At 39.9% G+C, this 23,663-nt stretch overlaps 1 protein-coding gene across 6 annotated transcripts in view; it reads right to left on the bottom strand.

Annotated features, from left to right (window-relative positions):
• Positions 1-23,663, bottom strand: part of LOC105489489 (semaphorin 5A) — a 512,498-nt gene that overhangs the window by 67,761 nt on the left and 421,074 nt on the right. For 5 of the 6 annotated variants that reach the window (XM_011754315.3, XM_011754312.3, XM_071099105.1 and 2 more), the window contains exons 14-17: positions 19,941-20,122; positions 15,981-16,124; positions 6,085-6,102; positions 5,704-5,851 (exon numbers count right to left, since the gene is read on the bottom strand). In XM_011754315.3, coding sequence (XP_011752617.2) covers positions 5,704-5,851; positions 6,085-6,102; positions 15,981-16,124; positions 19,941-20,122 — 492 coding nt within the window. The remainder of the gene's footprint in view (positions 1-5,703; positions 5,852-6,084; positions 6,103-15,980; positions 16,125-19,940; positions 20,123-23,663) is intronic. The other variant, XM_011754314.2, reaches the window with a different exon arrangement.

Below are 23,663 nucleotides of genomic sequence, written 5' to 3'. Positions count from 1 at the left end.
TATTAAGATGCTGCTCACCTGATACCAGTCAAATAGGAAACTTACAGATAAAATTATCCCAGAAATCAAAATTCAATCAGAGTCTAGTCAGATACATGACAAAGATGCTCAGAAAATGTTTTACAAAATAGATCCTAAAAATATAGTTTTTATACCATTAAATTATTTATACTTACGAAAACACTAGCATTGTCAGAAGTTAAAAAACATTTCTTGAAATGAAACTACAAAAATCATCGACAGTTTGCTTTAGATATCCCCAATTAAGAACAATATAATAATTAAAATTTATACGAAAATATTTACAACAAGCATGTGGTTTGTAGAAAAATCCTGAACATGGATTCAGAACCCTAATTCTGAATAAAAGCAGCAATATTAGGCAGATGAGGCTACATGCAGCTCATACTTTTTAAAAAGTGCGTAACATGTGAGACTCAAATAGTTTTTGTCATATTAGTGAGGCTGTTTAAAGTTGGGCTTACACACACATTACTGGCCAGAGGCAAATACAGCTGAGACTGCTGAGAAATACGACTGGAGCTAAAACAAATACAAAATATGCCTGTTTGGGGCTTTTGAATGGTCTTGTTTCATGGGTATGAGATATTAGATCTTTCCCATTAATTTCACTGTTCTTGTTCCTATACTTCCTGAGGGAGATACAGCATCCTGGATTGTCTCAGGACCTTTGAGTGGAAAGACCTGGATCCGGGGTCTTGCTGTCTCCAGCTGCAGGGTTTTTGGGTACCTAACCAGTTTTCTATAGGTCTTGACTTTCTCATTTGGAAAATCAGGAAAACACGTGACGACCTTCCCCAAAGCATTCTGCAGACCCTAATGTGCTACAGAAAAATGTGGTATTTTGTAATGTCTGTCATTATTTTCATATGTCACAACCTCTTTAAACTTCCAATGGTCAGGTTTCATTTGCTCTGAAGATTATCCCTTGTGCCATTATTTGACACAAACAAATGTTAGTGTGTTATATCAACTCTGATTGACCCTCACAGAATCCCTTTTGACAGCATGTATTGATTATAATGTCTTTCTTCTTGACCTTTCCAGGCTTTCTGTGGTCTGGTTCCTTTGTATCTAGGAAATAAATATCTACCCTATGCTTCCTGTTGCTCTCTTAAATCATAGCTTTTGGTCAATTGTTTCATACTTTACATGATATTTCAGTAAGAAATATAGTGCTAGAAATACTAAGTCTGTTGTTCTTTGTAAATTATTTTTGCTGTATCTGATGCTGTCTTTAGCTCTGACATAGCAAAAAAGTAATTTAAATCTGCTAAACCTTTGAGGAAATTTTGAGTTGCATCAATTTAAGAACTAATTCTACGTATACAAAATAGTATTTTATATCTTTCTTCCTTTCATGTGTCGTAATTTTCAGCCAAAATGTAGAGTTAAGATTTGTGTTATGAGTTTATCTTCGATTAATTCCTATGCTCAGGATGATCTCCTAATAGTATTCTTATGGTTGGCTAAAATGATCACAATATGATAAAAATCAAGAATGTAAATCAAGAGAAGAGCTATAGAAAGACAAAAAGCTCCTCTTTCTTTTAAGCTACACTCCAACCTAAATAGGAGTAAAGAAAAGTAAGGCTTATCATTTATCACTTAACATTGGGCAAATAAATTATGCAAATGGAGTTGTGCTATTAAATTCTATTTTGTGCCCAGAGGACCAGTTCTCAAATGCTGGTCCAGTCCCCCACTGGCAACTTGCTACTGGGCAAGTTCATTAGTCTTTCTCAGGCTGATTTTTTCCATCTCCAAGCAGAGGTAATAATGAAAACTGCCTGGCAGGGATACAGAGAGAATAAACATAATAAATTTTAATTACTCTTAGGGTAGTGCAGGGCATGTAGTAGGCACTCAACAAAAGTTATTTTATGATGTAATACAGGATTTCGGGCTATCATTAAATATTAACTCCAGTATGTGTAGTTATAACTTAATTTCAATATTTAATTTGACATCACCTAGTAAGTCAGGATTTGCAAAGCTTCATCCAACAAGAATCGTTAGTTACTATTGTCAAAACAGGGAAAAAAGGAAACACACATATGAGAGTGATAATCATTTCTATTTTATAAATGTCTATGTTAGACTTGGCACTGGGCTAGGATATATAGAAATATTAGGTACTATATGTAATCTTCTAAACAGCTTTGTCATTCAAGTGTTCATGCTTCATATTTCATTTGAAAACAACCGTGTGGAGAAGTAGAACAGCAGGTAAAATCTCACAGTGACTCAGAGGCAGAGCCCCTCTGACCCACCATCCTGCTCCTCCCACCCACTCGGTGAAGTCACAGGCATGAGGGGCTGAGACACAGACCTGGGGAGCAGCAGCAAGGACCAGAGGAGCCCAGATGCTGCTATGGGTTTAGCCTACTTGGAAGTGGGGAGTAAGCATCTGTTTTTTAAGTGTCTCATTCTGAGCTCATCGGAGCTATCAGCCACCAGGGAGGGACATTTGCTAGAAGTGGTCCCTCAATCAGCTGGACACATGTGCCCCAGGGTCTAAAGAAGGAATGCCAGGGTCAGGGTCCAGAGAAGGAAGGCCAGGGTCACAGAATCATCAATTTCAGGGTCTGGCCCTGCATTTTGCAGAGCAAGACAGAAGCCCAGAGGGCAGTGAGTGTATCTCAAGTTCACAAAGTGACAACACAAGATCCAGGTCCTCCCTCTGTGTCTGTCAATCAGCTCCCCAAACTAACCCAAGGCTCCGGAGTTACCCAAGCTTTCGACATTGAGCAATTTACAAGTAGGGATTTGTGGAGAGAACTAATAGCTCTTGGCAAGGGTCCTTCACTGCCTCTTTATTGAGATTCAGATAAAGGCTTGGTGACTTAGTCTAAGACAAGGACATAGAAATTTCACAAGTGAAGCTGGGAAAATCCTTTCATGAAATTTCAGCTTTAAAGTGTTGGCAGAAGCAAAGATTCTTGAGTCTTTTCTAACCGATGCATACTTGAACTTGAAATAATCAATTCTTTCTTTTTCTATAAGCTGTTATAATAATCAGGAAATTCAGGTTGTTATACTTTCCACAAACATGTTCTGTATTGTGTAAATGACATTTCACTAGCTGACTCCCATTTTTAATAAGATGGAGTTCAGAGAAGCAGCTGAAGCCCATGGAAAACAATGAAAGAAATGAGACTAGGAAGGAGCACTCAAACGTGAGACCTGCCAGACCTTACAGATGGCGCCCTCCTTGATACAGGAGCTCTGGGTAGGAAAAACCAACACCGCCTTCTCCAAGGATGACGCTGAGACTCAGAAATGTCACCTCTTCTTATCCAGTCACACACTGGCAAGGAGATGGTCACTTCATGACTCAAAAATCAATACTTTTTTTATACTTAGCGCTACTATCTTGCTATTAGAACTCAATAAAAACCAAACCCTTTGTGGCCAAAGATTTATGAACTGCAGCTAGAATATGAAGACCAAAAATGTTGCTTTAGCTAGGTAACTATCATTTTTAAGTCAACGTCTTAGGAATTCAACTGATAGTATAGATCTTGCAAACAATCCAAAGAAACCGAGCCCTTCCTCTCTACTGCTTGCATTCCTCAATTGGTGTGAGCTGGCATTCCTGCCTTAGGACAGACAGAAACCGAAAAGCATGGGAGAAGCCATGTCAGAAGAAATATAAATAGACTCCCACCACTGACAAGTAGATTGCTCCTCATTGCCACAATAACACCTTCCTAGAAGTAGACTACCCAAAGGCTAAGTTTGGTGGTAAAAACAAAAAGAAAAACAAACTCTTAAATTTGCTAAAAAGTGACAATAGTCTCTTTGGAGACACATGTATTTTTCTGGATTTGAAAGCAGCGGTTACATTTGTTTCATAAACTGTAATTCTGTAATAAAGCAATAAACACATTGACATTTTAGAAAGACCTTCAATGTTTACATTTATAATCAGATGTACGTCACACATACACACATATTACAGTAACTACATAAAAATGCTACATTCTTGCTTAATATAATTTTTTCGTTCATTAAGCTATATTTGAAGGTAACTATAAAAGTCAATTAACAATGAGAAAATTAATGATGTGGACTGTTTTCTGAATTTTTCACACTGCAATATATTTAGAAACTAAGGTGTGAGATCAACCCAGATCATCCATTCCTGTGGTTTCCCAGCAAATGAGACAAACCTCGACATGGCAATGCAGCCCTCAGTGGGCACACATCATGCCACCAGGAACAAAACATGACATTCTTCAGCACAACAGAAAGTTACCCCATTTGAATGGTTTTCCTAGAACATGTGAGTGTTCATAAATTTGCCATTTTAAAATTATTTAAAATAAATAGTTTTAAATGTCAGCATCTGAAATATCAATAAATATATATCTTAATGAAGATTTCTCATGGTCTACAGTTAGTTCAGGCTGATCTGGAAAGAACTATCTTTATAATAAGTACTAGATTATATGAGAGTTATGACAATATCTTTTCCAGTGTGAAGAGGAAGAAATCTAATTGTAATTTCCAATAACAGAAATCTCCTTGGGTCTGGTGTAATATCTGACAAAGCACCTCATAACCCTCTTCCTGTCTCTGAATTTCCCAAGGATATCTCGGCTATGTGATTTTTGCATGTCACAAAAGCAGGCTTTACAGCAGCATATAAACATTGCTCAGCCTCACGAACCAAAGGATAAAGAGGCTGCAAAGGCCAACTGGAAAGATCAGTGAGGAAAGAATTCAGCTAGACCTTCTCGTGCTGAGCTTCTCCATCAAAACTTTTGCTACTGTCTGTGTCCACTCTGGAGCCAGCACCAGGGGCAGGCGAGTGAGGGAAATTGCTGTTACTCTTACAGAAGAAGCAGGAAGAGCAAAAGTAAGCCTTTTGAAAAGAGCCTGCCCAAGTGGAATTTTATTTGACAGTTTAAAGTGTTAAAAGAAATATAAACTGTAAAGGCAGGTTTTTTAATTCTCTCTGCATTGGCACCAACTTGCTCTAACAATGGCTCCATATAGTTTCTCAGTCCCCAGGGTGTATCTGGTTCATCCCACAGTGTTCTATACCTTGGTGTAGGCCTGGCATGGAATAATATTCCATGTCCCAAACCAAATACAGTGTCCATATACAAGCAGGCTGAAGGCTTGTCACTCAGAAATCAGAACAGAAAAACTCCTGGGACAGTTGATCCCATGTGTGAATATTTGATTCATGAAGCCTCCAAGCTACTCTGAATTTCCAGTATTTTCACCAGATATTCTAATTAAACTGAAAAACTTGCATGATTTTGCAATCTAGTGCTTGACCATGTTGTGTTTACAGAGCACTTAGTGTTTGCAGAACATCTAGTGTCTGCCAAGAATCTAATGTTTGCAGAAGATCCAGTGTGTGAGAGGACCTGATACCTTCCAAGCATCTATTGTAGGGGGAGCATCCAGCGTCTGGACATGTCATATTTATAGAGCATTTAGTATCTGGAGAGCATAAAGTGTGTGCAGAGCTTCTGGCATGTACAGAGCACCTGGTGTGTGAGACCACTTAGTGTTCGCAGTGTACCAAGTATGTGCAGAACCCCTAGTGTGTGCAGAACATTTATGGTTTGCAGAACCTCTAATGCATGCAGAGCATTTTGTGTGTATTGAGTCTGAATTCCTGGTTCTGGATTGTGAGCTGGGTATGAGAAGGAGGCTACTCACCACATTGCAGCCTGCACAGTCAGGCCCGTTCTCACAGGTCCTGCGGCGAGCTTGAATGCCACCCCCGCACTGGGCTGTGCACCGTTCCCAAGGACCCCAGCCTGTCCAGAACATGTGTGGGGGACATAGCAAATGTTCATTGCAGTACCTGTAATGAGGAAACCGAAAGGAAAAGGAAACTAATTAGTGCCACTTGAAACCACCGACGTTTCCATCTCCATCCCTGCAGCAGATGTTGAACCCATGGGCATGCTCTGCGTGGGGGAGCTTTTTGTATTTTGAGCAGTTGCACCATACAGAAGGCAGATGTGGTGCTGGCCATGCTGTGTGTTCACAGACAATGGGATGCGCGGCAGACAGTGAAGAAAATGCTAAACTCACAATGCAGGATGGATCTTCCTGTGCAGCCAATTAAAGGAAAAACAAACAAAACCCTTCAAACAGACACCCAAAAATAAGAGTATACAGAAAATATCTAGGTAGGGCATTTATCTTCTGAACATAAACATTGAAAGATAAGGCAGATTACAAATACAAAGTCAGCATAGCTTTACTTGGAATCCCTTTCTCATTCTTGAATCAAATCAGCTCATAGTTATATTAGGATAAGCTAAAGAAAAGTTAAAGCATGGGATTAGCATGAAGGCCCATGCTATATATTGCTTAGGCTATTCTACTTGTAAATTTATTTGTAGGCTCTCAAAATAATGCCAAACAATTTAAAAGACCACTCGTTATTCAAAAAGAATTGAATTATTATACAGTTTTACAAACATTAGTTCAATTTTTCAGTGTTTGAATACACTTCTATACTTCTACATATTTTGCCAAATGTCAGTCAAATATCCAAAGCCTCCTTTATCCTCATCATGAGTCATATTTCTCTTCAATTTTTAACACTGCAAGTGAAATGAAGTGAAGTGAGGAAACCAAACAAACAAAAAACGAAAAGGAAACAGCCTGGCATTCTACAGATTACAGATCATAGAAAGGCAGAGGTTACTCTGAACAGCAGCAAATGCAGCGAGACATACTCGCCGATTAATAGTCCATCTACGAAGCCCAAATTCCCAAATTTACCTTCTAGAGAATACTAGAATGCACAACTTTTTCTCATGTCCTCCTCTCTTGCCAGGCCATCTGCCTTAAGAAACAAGAGGCAAAGGTTCCCATCTGCTGGCATAAGTCAGACACCTTTATTGTCATCAATATTAATAAAGACTTAATCCTGCAGGGCCTATGCAAGAGGAATTGCAGGGGGCTTCCTGATCACAGGTGTTCACAGTTGAAGAGAAACACAGGGGTATGAACACAGCTCAGGATGTGCAAAACTATCTTAATACACAGTGGCATTACTGTAATTATTTATGCAGAAGTAAATACTTTTACGGAACTGAAAATAAGGGCAAATGGTAGCCAGCCACCAGGAAAATAAATTTGGAGGGTGTAGTTTCCCGACAGTAAATGCTGGTAAGATGGAACTGTTTTCCTGTCAAGCCAGAAAAATTTCATGGGGAATGTGAGGGCTTCAGAACAGGGACAGTGTGAAAAGCAGAAAGCAAGGTCAAGCTGAGGGGTGCCAACAGGATGGGGCACACTGAACCCCTGCCAGCGTTTTGAAAAATAATGGAAGGTAGAAATGGAATTCTACACATGAAAGGTCATTGAGAAGAACAAAACAGAAAAAGGCAACAGGGAGTGGGATGATCTGTCTTTACCAAATACAGTAGAAAACTGGAACTTTATGAGAAATCAGGAAAGTTCCACAGAGCTCCAGAGACAAAATAACTCCATGAGAGTTAGATGGCAGACTTATCTCCAGGAGTGGTATTTCATTTGACTATGCTCTGGAGTCCCTGAGATTCAAGGAGCTCCTCATATTTCAGTATGGGGTCTGCATCTCCCCAGACAGGGCAGTTTAGCAGCAGGAAGAGCCCATAGAACAAACAGCAACTAGAGGACACTGGATTGCAACAATTCAAATGAGAGATACTCCAACCTAGAAAAAAAACTACAGTGGTGTTGGAAAGAAGGGGAAGAAGTGGTAGAGATGGAGCTTGGTATAGTTAAAGAACAATATGGCAACTGTGTGACTGTAAAGAAAACAAAACAAAACAGGGGAGTCCAAAGTCAGCCTCGTAACTGAAAGTGGAAGGCAGAAGACACTCTTACTTCCAGGGACAGAGAGTTGATATGCAGTGGGTGAAGGAACCTCCAGAGAGTCAAGAATCAATTGGGCAAGCAGTTTAGTTTGTCTAAACTTACATATTTGAGCATAGCCAATGGAACTGAACAGTTATCACTCTTGCTTATCTTTTCCACATTTAAGATAACACAGAAACGTAAGGTTTTCCTCTTTAGATGGTAACTATAGTCTCCCAGGGTCCGATTCTCAGAGCTCAGGGCCACTGGACATTCCTACATGTAGTAGGGGAAGGGAAAGGACCTTCCAATTAAGAGATCATGGCCTCCAGATAGGAGAGACAAGACAAATGTGAGAATACAACAAATGAAAATCATTTGATCTTAGGAAGTACATGCAAATGTGTCGAGTTCCAATAAGTAAATATTAATATGTGTGTTGGTTCATGGAGTATTCCAGGAGAAAACTGACATTTGTTTAGAGAACATATTTTGAGGAAGTCAAGAAAACTCAGAATATCAGAACTCTCAGCATTTAGTTAAAATATCTATGTGTAGATCACTGTGGGTAGAAGGAGAAATAGGCCATCTCCATTTCTAAGCTGATTCACCGGCATTTAAAAGGCATGGACTTCTTAGAAAACTTGATCCTAATTTCAGCTTTCAACAACCCCCCTCCTAAAAAACAACAACAAAAAAATGGGTATGGAAGGCAGAGGGAAACCTTACTAAAAATGTGTATAAGGCCCTTAACTTTTAATAAAAAGCACAGCAGCTGAGCTACCATTTCCCCAAAGCAAAATAAACCATAGTGCACAAATCCTTTCTCTTATTTGCTGACAGTAGGCCACCTCTGAAAACGCTCAGCATGTTATTATTGTAAAAATCTACTGCAGGGTAACCTGTGCATGGAACTTTCAGCCAGTGTTAATAAATTGTCTACTGAGCTGCATTTTAAGGTTGTCAATAACCTGCCTTGTTTTTTTCTCTTTCTGCTATAGTAGTCCACGAAACAAGCCACACCAGGATCTGCTGGGGCGTCACCCTCTGAAATCGCAGCCTCCCCAGTGAGAGAGGTCAGAGGGAAATATAAATTGTTAGGCTAGCTCTATCTCTTTGTGTCTGGGTTTTCACTTAGGAATTCACCCTGGAAGAGACTGCTCAGAGGCAGAGTCCTTGGAAGCCTGTAAGTATGGATCCTCCACAATTGTGAGAAAGCATTTTCTCTGACCCGCTCCCTGCCCCCACCCCAACTTACTCACACTCCTGAGAGAAGCCCCTCTTATGAAGCTATACAAAAAACAACGAGGTTGGAAGTCAGTTACCTTGGCATCTCTGCTGGTTAAGCGTTTTTCAAATTTATTGTGGATAAAATATCTACACAATGGGCCAGCAGTTGGTCTCCTTTCTCTAGTCCCCAACATGCTGCTGACTTTTAGCAAATAAAGAGCTACAATGTTTTCCAAATGGCTCTTGAGTGTCTCTACTATGTTAAAGCATTGCAAGTCACAGATGCGTCTCATGATGCATTAATAATTAAGATTTTAATTTTGCCCATGACTGCTTATTCTCATTTTGTATTTAAAAGTCAATTGATGTCCCAGCACTGTTTCTCTATAAATTATCCACTTTTTTTAATCACAAATCTAGTCTCTTATGAAAATAATGACCTTTTATAATTCCATATGGACTAGATTCTCAGCACTATATCATGCAATAAATTGTTCTTTCTGTTACAAATTATAAATTGCATAAATTATGTTCCATTCTGGTTAGATCCATGCTAGTTACTCACTGCAATCTTTGTTAACCTGAACCAATCAGGGCCTCTTCTGAACTATGTTCTCCTTGCTTCACTCTAAATGATGAGCCCTCTACTGGGCCATACTGGTATAATTAAATTTTTATGTCAACAGAGAAACTGCATGTACATTAAATCTACCATAATATTTAATTCAAGCCATTTAGGAAGAAAAATAACTTGTGAAGAACATCAGTTTGCCTCACCACAGGATTCAGCAAACATACCGATGAAGACAAATAATCACATAATAAAAACCACTGAGCCCTGGGACTCTTAACTTTGAGAACGCATTGGACAGGCTCTATCATGGTCCCCATGATCCCCAGCTCCTAGAATTCACACCTTGTGTAATCTCCTCCTATTGACTGTGAGTGGGACCTGTCACTGGCTTCTAACCAACAGAATATGTGAAAGATTTTGGAATGTCACTTCTGTCATTATGTTGCATAGATTGTAATGCCCTTATTGCAAGAAAACTTTCTCCCTTATTGGCTTTGAGGAAGCAAGCAAAAAGGTGAGAAGGACCCAGTTGTCAAGGATTTGAGGGCAGCCTCCAGCTAACAGCCATCAAGAAACTGAGGCCCTCAGTCTGACATCCCACAAGGAACTGAAGGCTGCCAACAACAACATGATCTTGGGGGCAGGTCTTTCTCTAGCTGAGCCCTGATGACATCACAGTCAGGGCCTCTATGTTGATCACAGCCTTGTGAGAACCTGAAGTTGTGCCCAGTCACAGACACCATGAGCAAATAAACACCTGGTGCTTCAAATGCCTAAGTCTGTGGTAATGTTATTATACAACTATTAAAACAGACTGTGGTACGTCGGAGTGTGGTGCTACTGTAAGAGGTTAAAATGTGAAACTGGCTTTGAGACCAGGGAATGACAGGAAGCAGAATAATTTTGAGGAGAACATTAAAGAAAATCTAAATCACCTTGAATCATCCATTAGTAGAAATCTGGAGTTAAAAGACATGGCCAGTAAGGGTTTAGAGGAAAATGGGATAAAGAACTAAAACTGAACATCAAAAAAGACAACCTTTCCACCACACACACAACAAAGAAAAATATGTGACATGATGCATGTGCCAATTGGTTCAATTTAGCCATCCATAATGTATTCATATTTTAAACAACATTTTGAACATGATAAATATTTACAAATTTTGTCAAAAATAAATTAGTTATTGAAAAAGACAAAAACACAATTAGAAAAACAGACAAAATATTTGAATAGACATTTCTATAAATAAGATACACTAATGTCCACTAAGCATATGAGAAGAAGCTCAACATTATTAGTCACTAAGGAAATTCAAATCAAAACCACAATGAGATACCAGTTCATACCTACTAGGATGGCTAAAATTAAAGAAAAAAAAGTAACAAGAATGCGAAGAAATTGGAAATCATACATTGCTGGTGGGAATGAACATTGGTGAAGTCCCCTTAGAAAGCAGTGTGGTGTTTCTTCAAAAAGATAAACATAGAATTAACATACACTGCAGCAATTTCACTCCTAGATATACAGTATTCACAAAAGAATTAAAACAGGGACTTAAAAAGATACTCATATGCCAATATTCAGTACAGCATTGACAATAGTCAAAAGATGAAAGTAAACCAAGTGTCCACTGATGAAAAAAAAATGGATAAACAAAATGCGGGATAGCCATACAACTGAATCTTATTTAACTTTACAAAAGGAATAAAGTTCTGACACATGCTACAACATGAAGGAACCTTGAACATTATGCTAAGTGAAACAAGCCAGACACAAAATGGCAAATACTATAGGATTCCACTTATGTGACATATCTATAAGAGGCAAATTAGTAGAGACAGAATATAAATTAGAGGTTACCAGGCATTGGCAGGAGGGTGGAATAAGGAATTGTTATTATTGCTTAACAATTACAGAGTTTATGTTTCGGGTGATAAAAAGTTTTGGAAATAGTAGTTATGGTTATACAATAATGTGAATGTAAATAATGTCACTGAATTACACACTTATAAATGATTAAGTGGCAAATTTATGTTTTTCGTGTGTGTGTGTGTGTGTGTGTAAAACCACAATAAAAACTTAAAAAGTAAACAGGAATATATTATCAGGAACTGGAAAAAGGGAGAATCGCATTACACAATGGGTAAAAGCTGCCAAAATTGTTACCTATGGTAGTATGAAAGGCAAAACACCTAAGTTGAATTACATAACTAAGGAAATTTCCAAGCAAAGTGTTGAAGGTACTGCTTGGTCTCTTCATGCTGCTTACAGTAAAATGTAGATGAAGAAAGAAAGACTGAGGAATGGATTATTAAACTAAAAGAATAGGGACTGGATGATTTTGGAAATCATTCACTTTTAATGAAAAATGATGCAAAAAATATAAAATAGCTTTCACAGTCCTTTCAAGTACTGTTAGGGAAGGTTGGAATAGTAAAAGCTGAGGTAGTGACTATAAAACCTTTTATTGCAACCTCAGAAAGATGAAAGAATTGGAGTAGTATTTAGTTACGCAGAGTCCTTTCTAGAGCAACTGTGTGCCTCACAGATCCTCTCAACTGCATCAGATCACCTCTAGTAAGCTGGAGGGTGCTGTCTCTCAGCCATCTCAGCAGCACCCCAAGGTAGAGAAAGGCTAACTCAAAAATGTCTGTGAATGTAGCTTTTGTGTAGTGGAGTAAACCTTGTGGAAATCCATTGAAGACTCATAATGTTTTTCAGAAACTTACTTCCACAAAGATACCAGCAGCTTGGATGGAAAGGGACAGAGAAAATACCCATGAAAGGCTGCTGAAACCCTACACATTCTACTGACAGGAAGGAAGCTGACAAAACTACCTAGCTACAAGCACATGCTCTCTTCATGAAAAAGAAAGCCTGATTCATGAAGTAAAACTAACAGCCCAGAAGGCAGAGCCAAGAACCATAAAACATTATGCCCATTCCTTGAACTTAATTAAGCAACTCTCAACACTTGCTCCGCTAGATTTCATAATTTATATGGAACAGTGATTCCTTTATAATTTCCATCACCCCATACCACCTACTGCCTTTTTTAACAGGAATGAATCAACTCTGGAAGATAGACTTTACAGTGACCCTAGTGACCTCTACCTCCTGATATTCATACCCTGTGTCATCACCTCCTCTAGGTTGTGGAGGCCTGTGTCTTATTTCCGACCAACAGAATATGGCAAAGGGGTGAGATGTCACTTTTGTGATTATGTTACATAAGTTTGTAATGCCCGTCTTGCAAGGAGACTGTCTTTCTTGCTGGATTTTAAAAGGCAAGTGACAACACCAGGAAGGATCACTTGGCAAGAAACCGAGAGTGATCTCTGGATAACGACTATGTAAGGAATTGAGGTCTGCAGTTTGACAGCCCACAAAGAACTGAATACAAACAACAACCACATGATATTGGAAGTGAATCTTTCCCCAGTGGAGCCTCAGATGAGACCACAGCTCTAGCCCATGTTTTGATTGAAGCCTGCTGAGGCCCCAAGCATAGGATCTAGCTAGCCATATAGGAATTCCTGACCCATTGGGACTATGGGGTTTCAAAAAGAAATGTGTGTTGTTTTGAGCCATAAAGTTTATGGAACTACTATTACACAGCAGGAGGAAACTAGCACAGATAACAACATTTGCATCTTGATAATATTTATAGAGGTCCATTTTTTCCTTTTGTTAGTAGCCTCTCTGGGAGTTGGTACTTCTACTCAGCAATTGATACTCCAGAAAATCTTTTCAAGAAAATGTCAGAAGAGAAAAACAAAGTGTCTGTACGTTCTAAAGTACATGTAAAATTAAGCTAGCATTATTTTTCAGAAAAAAAAAATGTAAATATTTCTGATATTTTTGTTGCAACAAAGCTGCCATTGAATAATTCTACATATTGGAGATGTCCCAGATGAAAAATCACTAACTATAAACATACCATTAACTTAGGGAATCTTTTGAGAAGATCAATTCATTATCTTGTGGCTACCCAGGATTTCTTGAGGGTTGATGGTGTTCAGATAAATATGATATAAATTTATTATTTCTTATGCCTAGTTCTTAGTCTTTTGTATGCTCCCATGGAGATCACAGTCTCTTTCAATCTTGAGTTTAGTCCTCAAATATCCCTATTGTTGGATCTGAATGCTTTTATATTTCTTAGGTGAAGAGACCTTTCGTATAACATGGCAGAGACACCTAAGAACCTATTGCTTATGAAGACCACGGAAGAAACTTTAGGTACTTGGTTTTTCTGGTTTTCATTAAGCTCCTAGTAGCCCCCTAGAAAGACTATTCAATAGAAAAGCTTAAATTTTATAAAAATTTTACATAGTCCCTGTTCTTAGTATCCATCTCTTATTTAAATTCACGTTTTCCCCCATTGAGCAAATGCTAATCTACAAGTGAACATTTCTTCTGTACAAAAGGAATATTTTACATGTAAGTCCCTCAAACACACTTGCCGTCTTCATTCCTCATCTTTTCCTGAAGACACTGCTGTATGAAAAATCCTATGTGGATGCAAACATACACATCTGTCAGCCACATTGTGAATCAGCCTCTTCTTTCCTGAGTGATCAGCCTGGGAATGGTGATAACACATGCTAAATTTGTGGTGGTGCCTTGACTCTAGGGAAGACTTTGCACAGATGGAAGTGACTTTGCCTCGATGGGCTGTACAGGTTGAGCATCCCTCAGCTGAAATGTTCAGGACCATTAGTGTTTTGGATTTCACATTGTTTCAGATTTTGGAGTATTGGTGTCTATATAATGAGATATCTTGGGGATAGGACCCAAGTCTAAATACAAAATTCATTCATGCATCAAATATACCATATACACAAAGGCTGGATGTAGTTTTATATATTTTAAATAATTTCTTGCATAAAACAAAGTTTTGACAGCATTTTGACTGCCACCAGTCAAAAGATTTTGACTGCAAAAGTCAAAAAACCAGTGTGGAAATTGCCACTTGTGACATCATGTTAGTACTGGAAAAGTTGTGGATTTTGAAGCATATTGGGTTTCAGATTTTCAGATTAGGGATGTTCAGCCTGTCCTAGATGACAATGTATAGCATTTAGAAACTTCCAACCAATTTAAAATTGTACAAGGCTTGGAAATAATAGGGAGACAATTCTTCCATAATAGGCTTTCTCACTTGTCAACTGGTGTTAGAAAATGACAGGCTTGCACAAGACTGTCTCAGGGACTGCTTCAAAAATGACAAATCCTGCTTGGTAAAAATCATCTTCATTTCCTATTAGTCAAAAGGAATGAAATCTTAATTGGCAAGTGAGGAACTCACTGGAAGAAAGAAAGGAATGATTCTTCCTAGTTGATTTTAAGTTGTAATAAACACCTACTGGAGAGCTATCTAAACAGTAAGTCTGTTGGTTCTGTTCATATAAATACTAAATGCATAGCAAATAACTATATATAATATTTTTATTCGAAGCTCCACTGAGCTCATGTCATCAAATATAAACCTACTACATTTTAATTAAAAGGCATTGAAAGTCATTCAACAAATTTATATTAGTATAGCTGAATAAGAATTCTGAAAGCACTATGAAATTTACCTACTTGAATTCTTTCCCAATAGTGACAAATTAGAATAAACATAAATAGTATATTTAATGCATATTAAGACAGATTCATTGATCTTGCAAAACAGATTCAATGATTACGATTGCAGAGGTTGAGCCTGAAACCAAACGTCTAATTCTACACCAAGAAACAAATTGTTAAATCCAAGACGAAATCAAAATGTCGCCATGATGTGCTGAAAGCTCAAAATGCACATGGAAAAGAATCCCGAATTTGGGTTGTGCTGCAGCTTCATTGAGGGTATTTCTGAATATGCCCTTCCATGCCTTCCAGAGGATTAACTGAGTACGATGAAAACCTTACCGCACCTGCCCATAGTGTCTGCATCCGGGACCTTCTTAGGTCCTCCTTGGAACTGAAGCTTTGAGACCGGTCTGGTTAAATTCTCACCAGAATAAGTCTCCTGCAGACGTACTTCCAGAGTCTCCAGGAGCCTAACACAGCACAGAGGTCCCTGGGGACTCTAATGCCTTAGCAATTGCTCACCAGAGCCAACCCGGCTGTGTAGGCACCGGAGCAGCCCAGTGATGCTGTCAACGAGGCTTTGATCAAAATTAAAGGTTGCCAGGAAAAGAAGAGGACGACTGGCTCAGCGGAAAGGGATGCCACACATAAGCTACGGTAAATCCAACACTAAAACCGCGGGGAACCCGACCTGGCCGGAATGAGAGTAAGCGTGAGGGTGGCGGTGCTGGCAGCCAGGTGGTCACGTACCTTTCCTCGCGGTTCTGTCCCACGCACACCCGGCCCCCGTGCCTGGGAGTGGGGTTGCTGCAGGAGCGCTGCCGCACCTGGAAGCCGATCCCACAGGTAGTGCTGCAGGGAGACCACGACGTCCAGGGAGTCCAGCCTCCGTTCCTGAGGGAAGGGAAGCAATGCAATCATTAGGTCAGGCAGGCTCAGAGTCCAAGCCCTGTCTGCACCCACAGCCTGTGTTCCCCAGGAGGATCACGCTCGGGGCTGCTGGGGAGAGGGCACACCAGCCACGGAACTGAATGGACTGCACCCTGTGAATCTCAATTCCTGCGTCGGCAGCCCCCAGGCATCTGGTTTCTAGTCAAGATAGGAAATTGGAGAATAAACTTTTAAGTGCACTATAAATAATGGACTATATTAGAACCTATCAAAAAACTTGAGTTATGAAAATATTAAACTAATAAAGAATAAGGTTATTTCACTGACAAGCATTTAGAAATGAATCCCTACACCTCTAGAGTTTATGAGTTTTTTGGACTTGTATTATATCATTTATAATCTATGAAAAGTGCACCTCTGGACAAAATGCTCATCTAAAACTGCCTAAAATGATTTCTTTTAAAATCTATTAATATCAGTGACAATCAGTAACTCTCCTGATAGCATTCAAACTGATAAAGAGTGTTGTATTGTTAGAATAATGTTCAAAGCTTTAAAACGAAAGAGTGTTGTATTGTTAGAATAATATTCAAAGCTTTAAAAGGAACTTTATTAAAAATTTAAAAAGGACATCTAAATTCAGATTCTTGGCTATCTTTTAACAAACTGACAGAGACATAAAGAGCGCAAAGTGCAAATTGCATATAACTAACTGTGTATTTATGCTATTACACATATAAAGTAATGTAGATATATAAAAATATGAAATAAAAATAGGATGAACTAATTTTTTAAAAATTTTACATTATATTGACAGCTCTAGAAATGTGTTAGTATTGTATTTTTTCCTCAAAATGCCTGTATTCAGACTGGTTATAATTTAAGTGTCCCCCTTAACACTTTGTTCCTGCTATTAAAAAACGTATAGGATTTTTTAACTTTATGTGTTAAAATGTATATTAAATCCACATTCCAAACTTCCAAATAGATGGTCTACTTCGTGCAGAATTTTTTTCACTTCTGCAATCACATATGCATTTCTTTGGATATTTGTCACCTTCATCCATAAGATTTACATTTCCTGTGAAAAAATATTAGCTCATATTAATTCTCATTCTTACTTTATACATTTCCTTTTAAAACATGGAGGTCAACAACTATGCCACTGAAGTTCCTGGTATAAATAATATGTTGAATAATATCATATTAAAAATAATTTCAAACAAAAATTATTCTGAGAAAATTCTTAGAATATTTCATGTTTTCCTACTTTATTGAAACCTAATGATTTAATAAAATATGTAGTCATAGCTTTATGTGTGATATTATAATAAAATTGCTCTATAATAATTTAACCAAAATTATCACACAATAAGACAAATCTTCCCACATTTCTTATAAAGGTAATCAGCTAGTATCTTACACCCTGCTACCTACAATCTTAAAAATTATCCATGTTATTCACTGAATTATATTTAAAAATTTAAATAGCAATTTTAGTATAAATAAATTACATTTAACTTGCAGAGTTTCATTATATATGAAAAAAATTGTTAGATCATGCAGAAAATGGTGCTTTCAAATTTATTTGGAAACTCTTCATTTCTTTTTTATTTTTTTTATTTTTTATTATTATACTTTAAGTTCTAGGGTACATGTGCATAACGTGCAGGTTTGTTACATATGTATACTTGTGCCATGTTGCTGTGCTGCACCCATCAACTCATCAGCACCCTTCAACTCGTCGTTTACATCAGGTATAACTCCCAATGCAATCCCTCCCCCCTCCCCCCTCCCCATGATAGGCCCCGGTGTGTGATGTTCCCCTTCCCGAGTCCAAGTGATCTCATTGTTCAGATCCCACCTATGAGTGAGAACATGTGGTGTTTCGTTTTCTGTTCTTGTGATAGTTTGCTAAGAATGATGGTTTCCAGCTGCATCCATGTCCCTACAAAGGACACAAACTCATCCTTTTTTATGGCTGCATAGTATTCCATGGTGTATATGTGCCACATTTTCTTAATCTTTTAGCAAATGTGGATTGACTTTTTTTTTTTTTTTTTTGAGACAGTCTTGCTCTGTCACCAGGCTGGAGTGCAGTGGCACTAACTCAGCTCCCTGCAACCTCCGCCTCCCAGGTTCAAGCGATTCTTCTGCCTCAGCCTCCCAAGTAGCTGGTAATATAGGCATGCACCACCATGCCCAGCTAATTTTGTATTTTTAGTAGATTCGTTTTCTTCATGTTGGTCAGGCTGGTTTTGAACTCCTGACCCTGAGTGATCTGCCCACCTCAGCCTCCCAAAGTGTTGGGATTACAGGCATGAGCCACCGGGCCAGGACACAAATGTGGAATTTTATGACATATTCCATTTACAATATATGGAACATGTTTGTATATAGGGTAGTAAGTAAATAAACGTGTATATAAGTAATAGGAAAAGAATATCTGAGGAAAGAAGTGAATGCAGCTTTACATGTATATGTCTATTACCCAGACCTGAGTTCCATACTTCTAAATGCTGCTTAGAGGCAGACATAGTTACCAAACAAGTCACATAAAGTAAACAGACATCAGGAAGGGGGTCACTTTCATGATTATTAGTACAAAGCTATCCACTCATGCTTTTAAAGCCTCATTCAAACTAGTTCGCTTACTAAATTTTTAATCTTTAAATAACTACTAGTTGCACTGCAGCTCTGCTTAGAAAATGACTTTCCAACTAGAGCAAGATCTGAAGACATACCAATAAATAAGTTATAGCAATTCATTTGATAGTCTTATTTTTCCATTAAACAATATGAGCAAAGAGTATTAGCTACTTGTTGTCATCTTCAAACAACAGCACTTTGATAGCTTTTGTAAGTTTCAGCCAGGCATCTGTGGAAATCATTTCATTTAATACAGAGCATACAGTACATAACACAATGTTGATACGGCTGTGTCCTCTGTTATACAAAAAACAAAAACAAAAAACCCTAATCTCTGTGGCCCTGATTTATTCCTTTCACCTTGGTGGTGAGAAAAATGTGAGCAGAGGGCAAAGTCTGCCTTTTGCTCCCGCACTTTACTTTCCTGGCCCGCTTCCTCTTAGGCATGCGTGCCTGCATGACCTGGGCTGTCCTATAATTTGATCACCCAATCTGATGTCCACTGTTAGTGACTTCATAAGCAATTGTCCCAGAGACTTTTTTCTTTTTTTTCATTCTAAGTAGGCTCATGGAAAGCAGATAATATGTTGAAAAAATACCGCCAATTAATGAACAAGTGACAAAGAAGCATAAAGACCGATCTCAGAAGCGTTCCTGATACTTGCTTTAAAATTTCTCTGTGATCGTGGTGTTATAAGTGCAAGGGATGGAGAGCAAATAGAATATAGTTGTAAAAAAAATAAATAAAACAAACAACACCACAATAAGCAGAAGCAACAGGAAAGCCATTCAGTAGGTTATGTTATTTAAACTGCTCTCTTGATTACCCAGTGCCTAATGTTAGCTGAGGTGAGAGGTGAGGTGCTCTGAGCGCCGATATACTACAGAGTAGATAACATGGATGTTTTCCTTAAACAAAGTCAATCATATTGTTCAAATTATAAATACTTTTCCTAATCTAATGAAGAGTATGTGAATAAGTGTAGATCTGTAATCCAGTTTGTAGTTCAAAAGCTCCTTCCAAAAATCATGTCATTTTTACATGGTGAATGTCCATGGTGTTTCACCACAGTTGTCTCCAAAAGGGAGTTAATGTTATGATGTCCCAAATTCCTCGAGAGTCTGAGTTTAATACACAGCAGCACAACTGGCATGTTCTGAGGGGCACACCTGGAACAGTTGGCGATCTCCATGCTAGGGCCTTCACATTGCCAGCCACCACACTGCGGGGCCGGGCTGTCACAGGAGCGGGTTCGACAGAGGCAGGATCCCACAGCGCTGCCATCCGTGTGCGTGCAAGGCGTCCACGGAGACCACATGCCAAAGTGTCCATCCACAGTGAGATTCCTGGTCTAGGAAGCAAAACCAAGTACAGGTTCAAGCTGAACACATACTACAGTAAAAATAAAAATTTCCTCATAAGACAATCAAAACTCCTTTAGTTATTTTTTGTTGTTGTTGTTGCAATTAGAAAAAGATTGCACAAGGGAGTATTTCAATGTAAAGCCGCAGAGGTCATTGCTGGAGATGGTGAGGAAGAAGCAGGGAGGGAGGCAGAGGGAAAGGGGAGGCAGAAAAGGAGAAGAAGAAAAAGAAGAGAAAGATGAAGAAGAAGAAGGAAAAGAAGGAGGGGGAGGAGAAGGAAAGGAAGGAAAAGAAAAAGGAGAAGGAGAAGAATGATGGGGGAAAGAGGGCTGAGAAGAGAGGAGGAGGAGTGAAGGATACTAGTAACTTGGCAATCAAGTTATGGCCAAATTGTCCACTAATTTGGAAAATTCAAAATGAAGAGGAACTAGAGTGAAAAATCACAGCTGCACAACCCCATTTCATGTTTATGTGCCTTTAAAAAATGAAAGCTTAGTAACATTTATCATTAAAGACTTGGTTTGGCTCTCAAACTGAAAGCATTCAATTCAGGACATATTTAAAGAGCATCTACTAAGCAGCTGCAGCGCTTCTCTTTGTTAAGTGTATCCCAGTCAAACCTGTTTTCTGATCAACTTCTAAGAGCTTATGGGCCAGTGAGAAAGATCTAGACAAGTAATTATTACCCCATGTAGAATCCGATGATGGATTCACAAATGGGGGCTATGGGAGCAGAGGAGAGAACACCCAACAGGCTCATGGGGTCTGGGAAGAGCAACGAGGGGCCTGTGTTGAGTCTTAAAGAGTGAAGAAAGAGCCAAGTAGAGGGGCTGGCAAGGGCTGGCAAGGGTGAGGGCAGAGGAATGAGGCTGCCAAATGGGAAGCGTACATGGGCATTCCCCGTCAGTGTGGGGTGAGCTGGTGTTCAAGGGGAGCAACACCAAGGACTGAGGAGGAGCCCAGGGCAGGGACCTCATGGGGAGGGGTCAGGGAGCCCCCTGAGCTTGCTGGTGTGGCACCTCTGAAGGCACCCAAGGGGAGGGCATAGCATCGCTGGGACATGCATGACCAGCTCTGGTGCGGCAGAGGCACCAGCGCGTACCTGGCTCATTGAAGTAAGGGACAGCTTCCTGCCAAATCCGATAAGCAAATCTGCTCAGGAGGTGGCAGTGCTGCTGGGAGGAGAGACTCATGTGGCACAGCCTCACATCACATGCCCAGAAACCAGCTAATGGATCTCTCCTCAGAAAGGCAATGGGAAGACGGTCTAAGACTCCTGTTTTGGTTGTTGTTTTTGAGATGGAGTCTTGCTCTGTTACCCAGGCTGGAGTGCAGTGGTGTGATCTTGGCTCACTGCAACCTCCACCTCCCAGGTTCAAATGATTCTCGTGTCTCAGCCTCCCGAGTAGCTGGGACTACAGGCACCTGCCACCACACCAGCTAATTTTTTTTTTTTTTTTTTTTTTTTTTTTGAGACGGAGTCTCACGCTGTTGCCCAGGCTGGAGTGCAGTGGCGCGATCTCGGCTCACTGCAAGCTCCGCCTCCTGGGTTCACGCCATTCTCCTGCCTCAGCCTCCTGAGTAGCTGGGACTACAGGCGCCCGCCACCGCGCCCGGCTAATTTTTTGTATTTTTAGTAGAGACGGGGTTTCACTGTGGTCTCGATCTCCTGACCTTGTGATCCGCCCACCTCGGCCTCCCAAAGTGCTGGGATTACAGGCTTGAGCCACCGTGCCCGGCCCACACCAGCTAATTTTTATATTTTTAGTAGAGACAGGGTTTCACCATGTTGGCCAGGCTGGTCTCGAACTCCTGACCTCAAATGATCAGCTCTCCTTGGCCTCTCAAAGTGCTGGGATTACAGGCATGAGCCACCGTGCACGGCCTCCAAACCTCCTAATATTAATATGGAAACTTAAGCATCCCTGAGAAAATCTGACCAAGGAAGAGCTTTGGTGATGAGTGAACCGCATGCTTTCACCTGGCCCTCTGTGGCTGGCTGCACCCCTCCTCCTCTGCCAGAGTTCTCTTCTCGAACCATCTATTACCTTCAGAAAGACTCATCGTCCTCACAAGAAACAAGTCACAGGAAACAACTCTATGTACCATACAGTTCATTCTCTTTGGATTACACACTATACCCATACTTTGCCATTTCCAAATAATGCCGACACCATATTTTGTGGATAAAAATATAGGTAAACTTTACTTTTGATTCATCATTGCCCCAAATACAATAGGATCTAAACATGAAAAGTGTTCGTTGTCTTTGACATAACTGGTTGGCCAAATCCAGTTGCTATACTTATGACTATCCCTCCTTTCTAACCAACCCTCTAACATTTTCTATCCAGTAAGGCGGATGGGATTGGGAATTTCCCCCCATACCTGGCTATTTATGTAAGAAACTGTGACAAAAGGGATGGAATGGAGCTGCACCATCTGTTAGAGCAATTCTTTTCTTTTCTTTTTTTAAATTTTACTTTAAGTTCTGGGATACATGTGTAAAACGTGCAGGTTTGTTACATAGGTATATATGTGCCATGGTGGTTTGCTGCACCTATCATCCCATCATCTAGGTTTTAAACTCCACATGCATTAGGTATTTGTCCTAATGCTCTCCCTCCCCTTTCCCTCACCCTCCGACAGGTCCCGATGTGTGATGTTCACCTCCCTGTGCCCATGTGTTCTCATTGTTCAACTCCCATTTATGAGTAAGAACATGCAGTATTTGGTTTTCTGTTAGAGCAATTCTAAGTGCTACGCTGGATCCTACTCAAGAGGAAAATATCCCCATTTCCAAGATCCCAGTGGCCTCCCTGTTGGCTTAGATGAAAAGACAGCACCTACTCTGATCATCAGGTTCCCTGAAGACCATAGTGTTTTCTTGGAGAAACCAAGCCTTGCGTGACAACGTGACTCAAGCCACTAACATAGCAGATTCGGTTGTTAAAGAGGCAAAGACCCTACCATTTGGGAGTTTCAACATTCTCCTTTCACCTCTTTATCAGCCCTCCCTCTTGTCTCCAGCCAAAGGACTCCTGTGTCGGTGGATAAGAGGTGGACAGTCAGTTTCAAACGCAGTACCTATGAGCAAACACAGTTCCTATGCTAGCACATCCGCGCCTGCTTTAACATCCAGACTCCTGCTTGCTGTGCAAACATTGCTGGTATTGTTTTGACTGTAAAAAGCACAAGTCTCTTGTTCACGGAGCCAGCCTCAAGCAATAACGGTGGTCAGACAGACAGAATATTTGCATCATAGTTACACAATATATAGGTCTGTACTATTTTGACTCTTCACAGTGTGGGCTCATTTAAGAAACCTTCCAGGGCTGCTGAAGGCCCCAGGGAACACCACCACGGGATCTGTGACCATCCTAAGCCTGCAGGTGGGAGGGAGGACAGGGTAGCTGGAGCCATCCTTGGTTGAAGGGGGTAGGGGAACGATACTCCAGTCTCATTCCTCTTGCCCATGCCTCTCATTACATGAGCCCAAGGCCACAAGACAACAAGGGAGAGAGGACC

Source organism: Macaca nemestrina, chromosome 6 (assembly GCF_043159975.1).
Source record: "Macaca nemestrina isolate mMacNem1 chromosome 6, mMacNem.hap1, whole genome shotgun sequence".
Taxonomy (NCBI): domain Eukaryota; kingdom Metazoa; phylum Chordata; class Mammalia; order Primates; family Cercopithecidae; genus Macaca; species Macaca nemestrina.
This window is presented reverse-complemented; position numbering and strand designations above follow the sequence as displayed.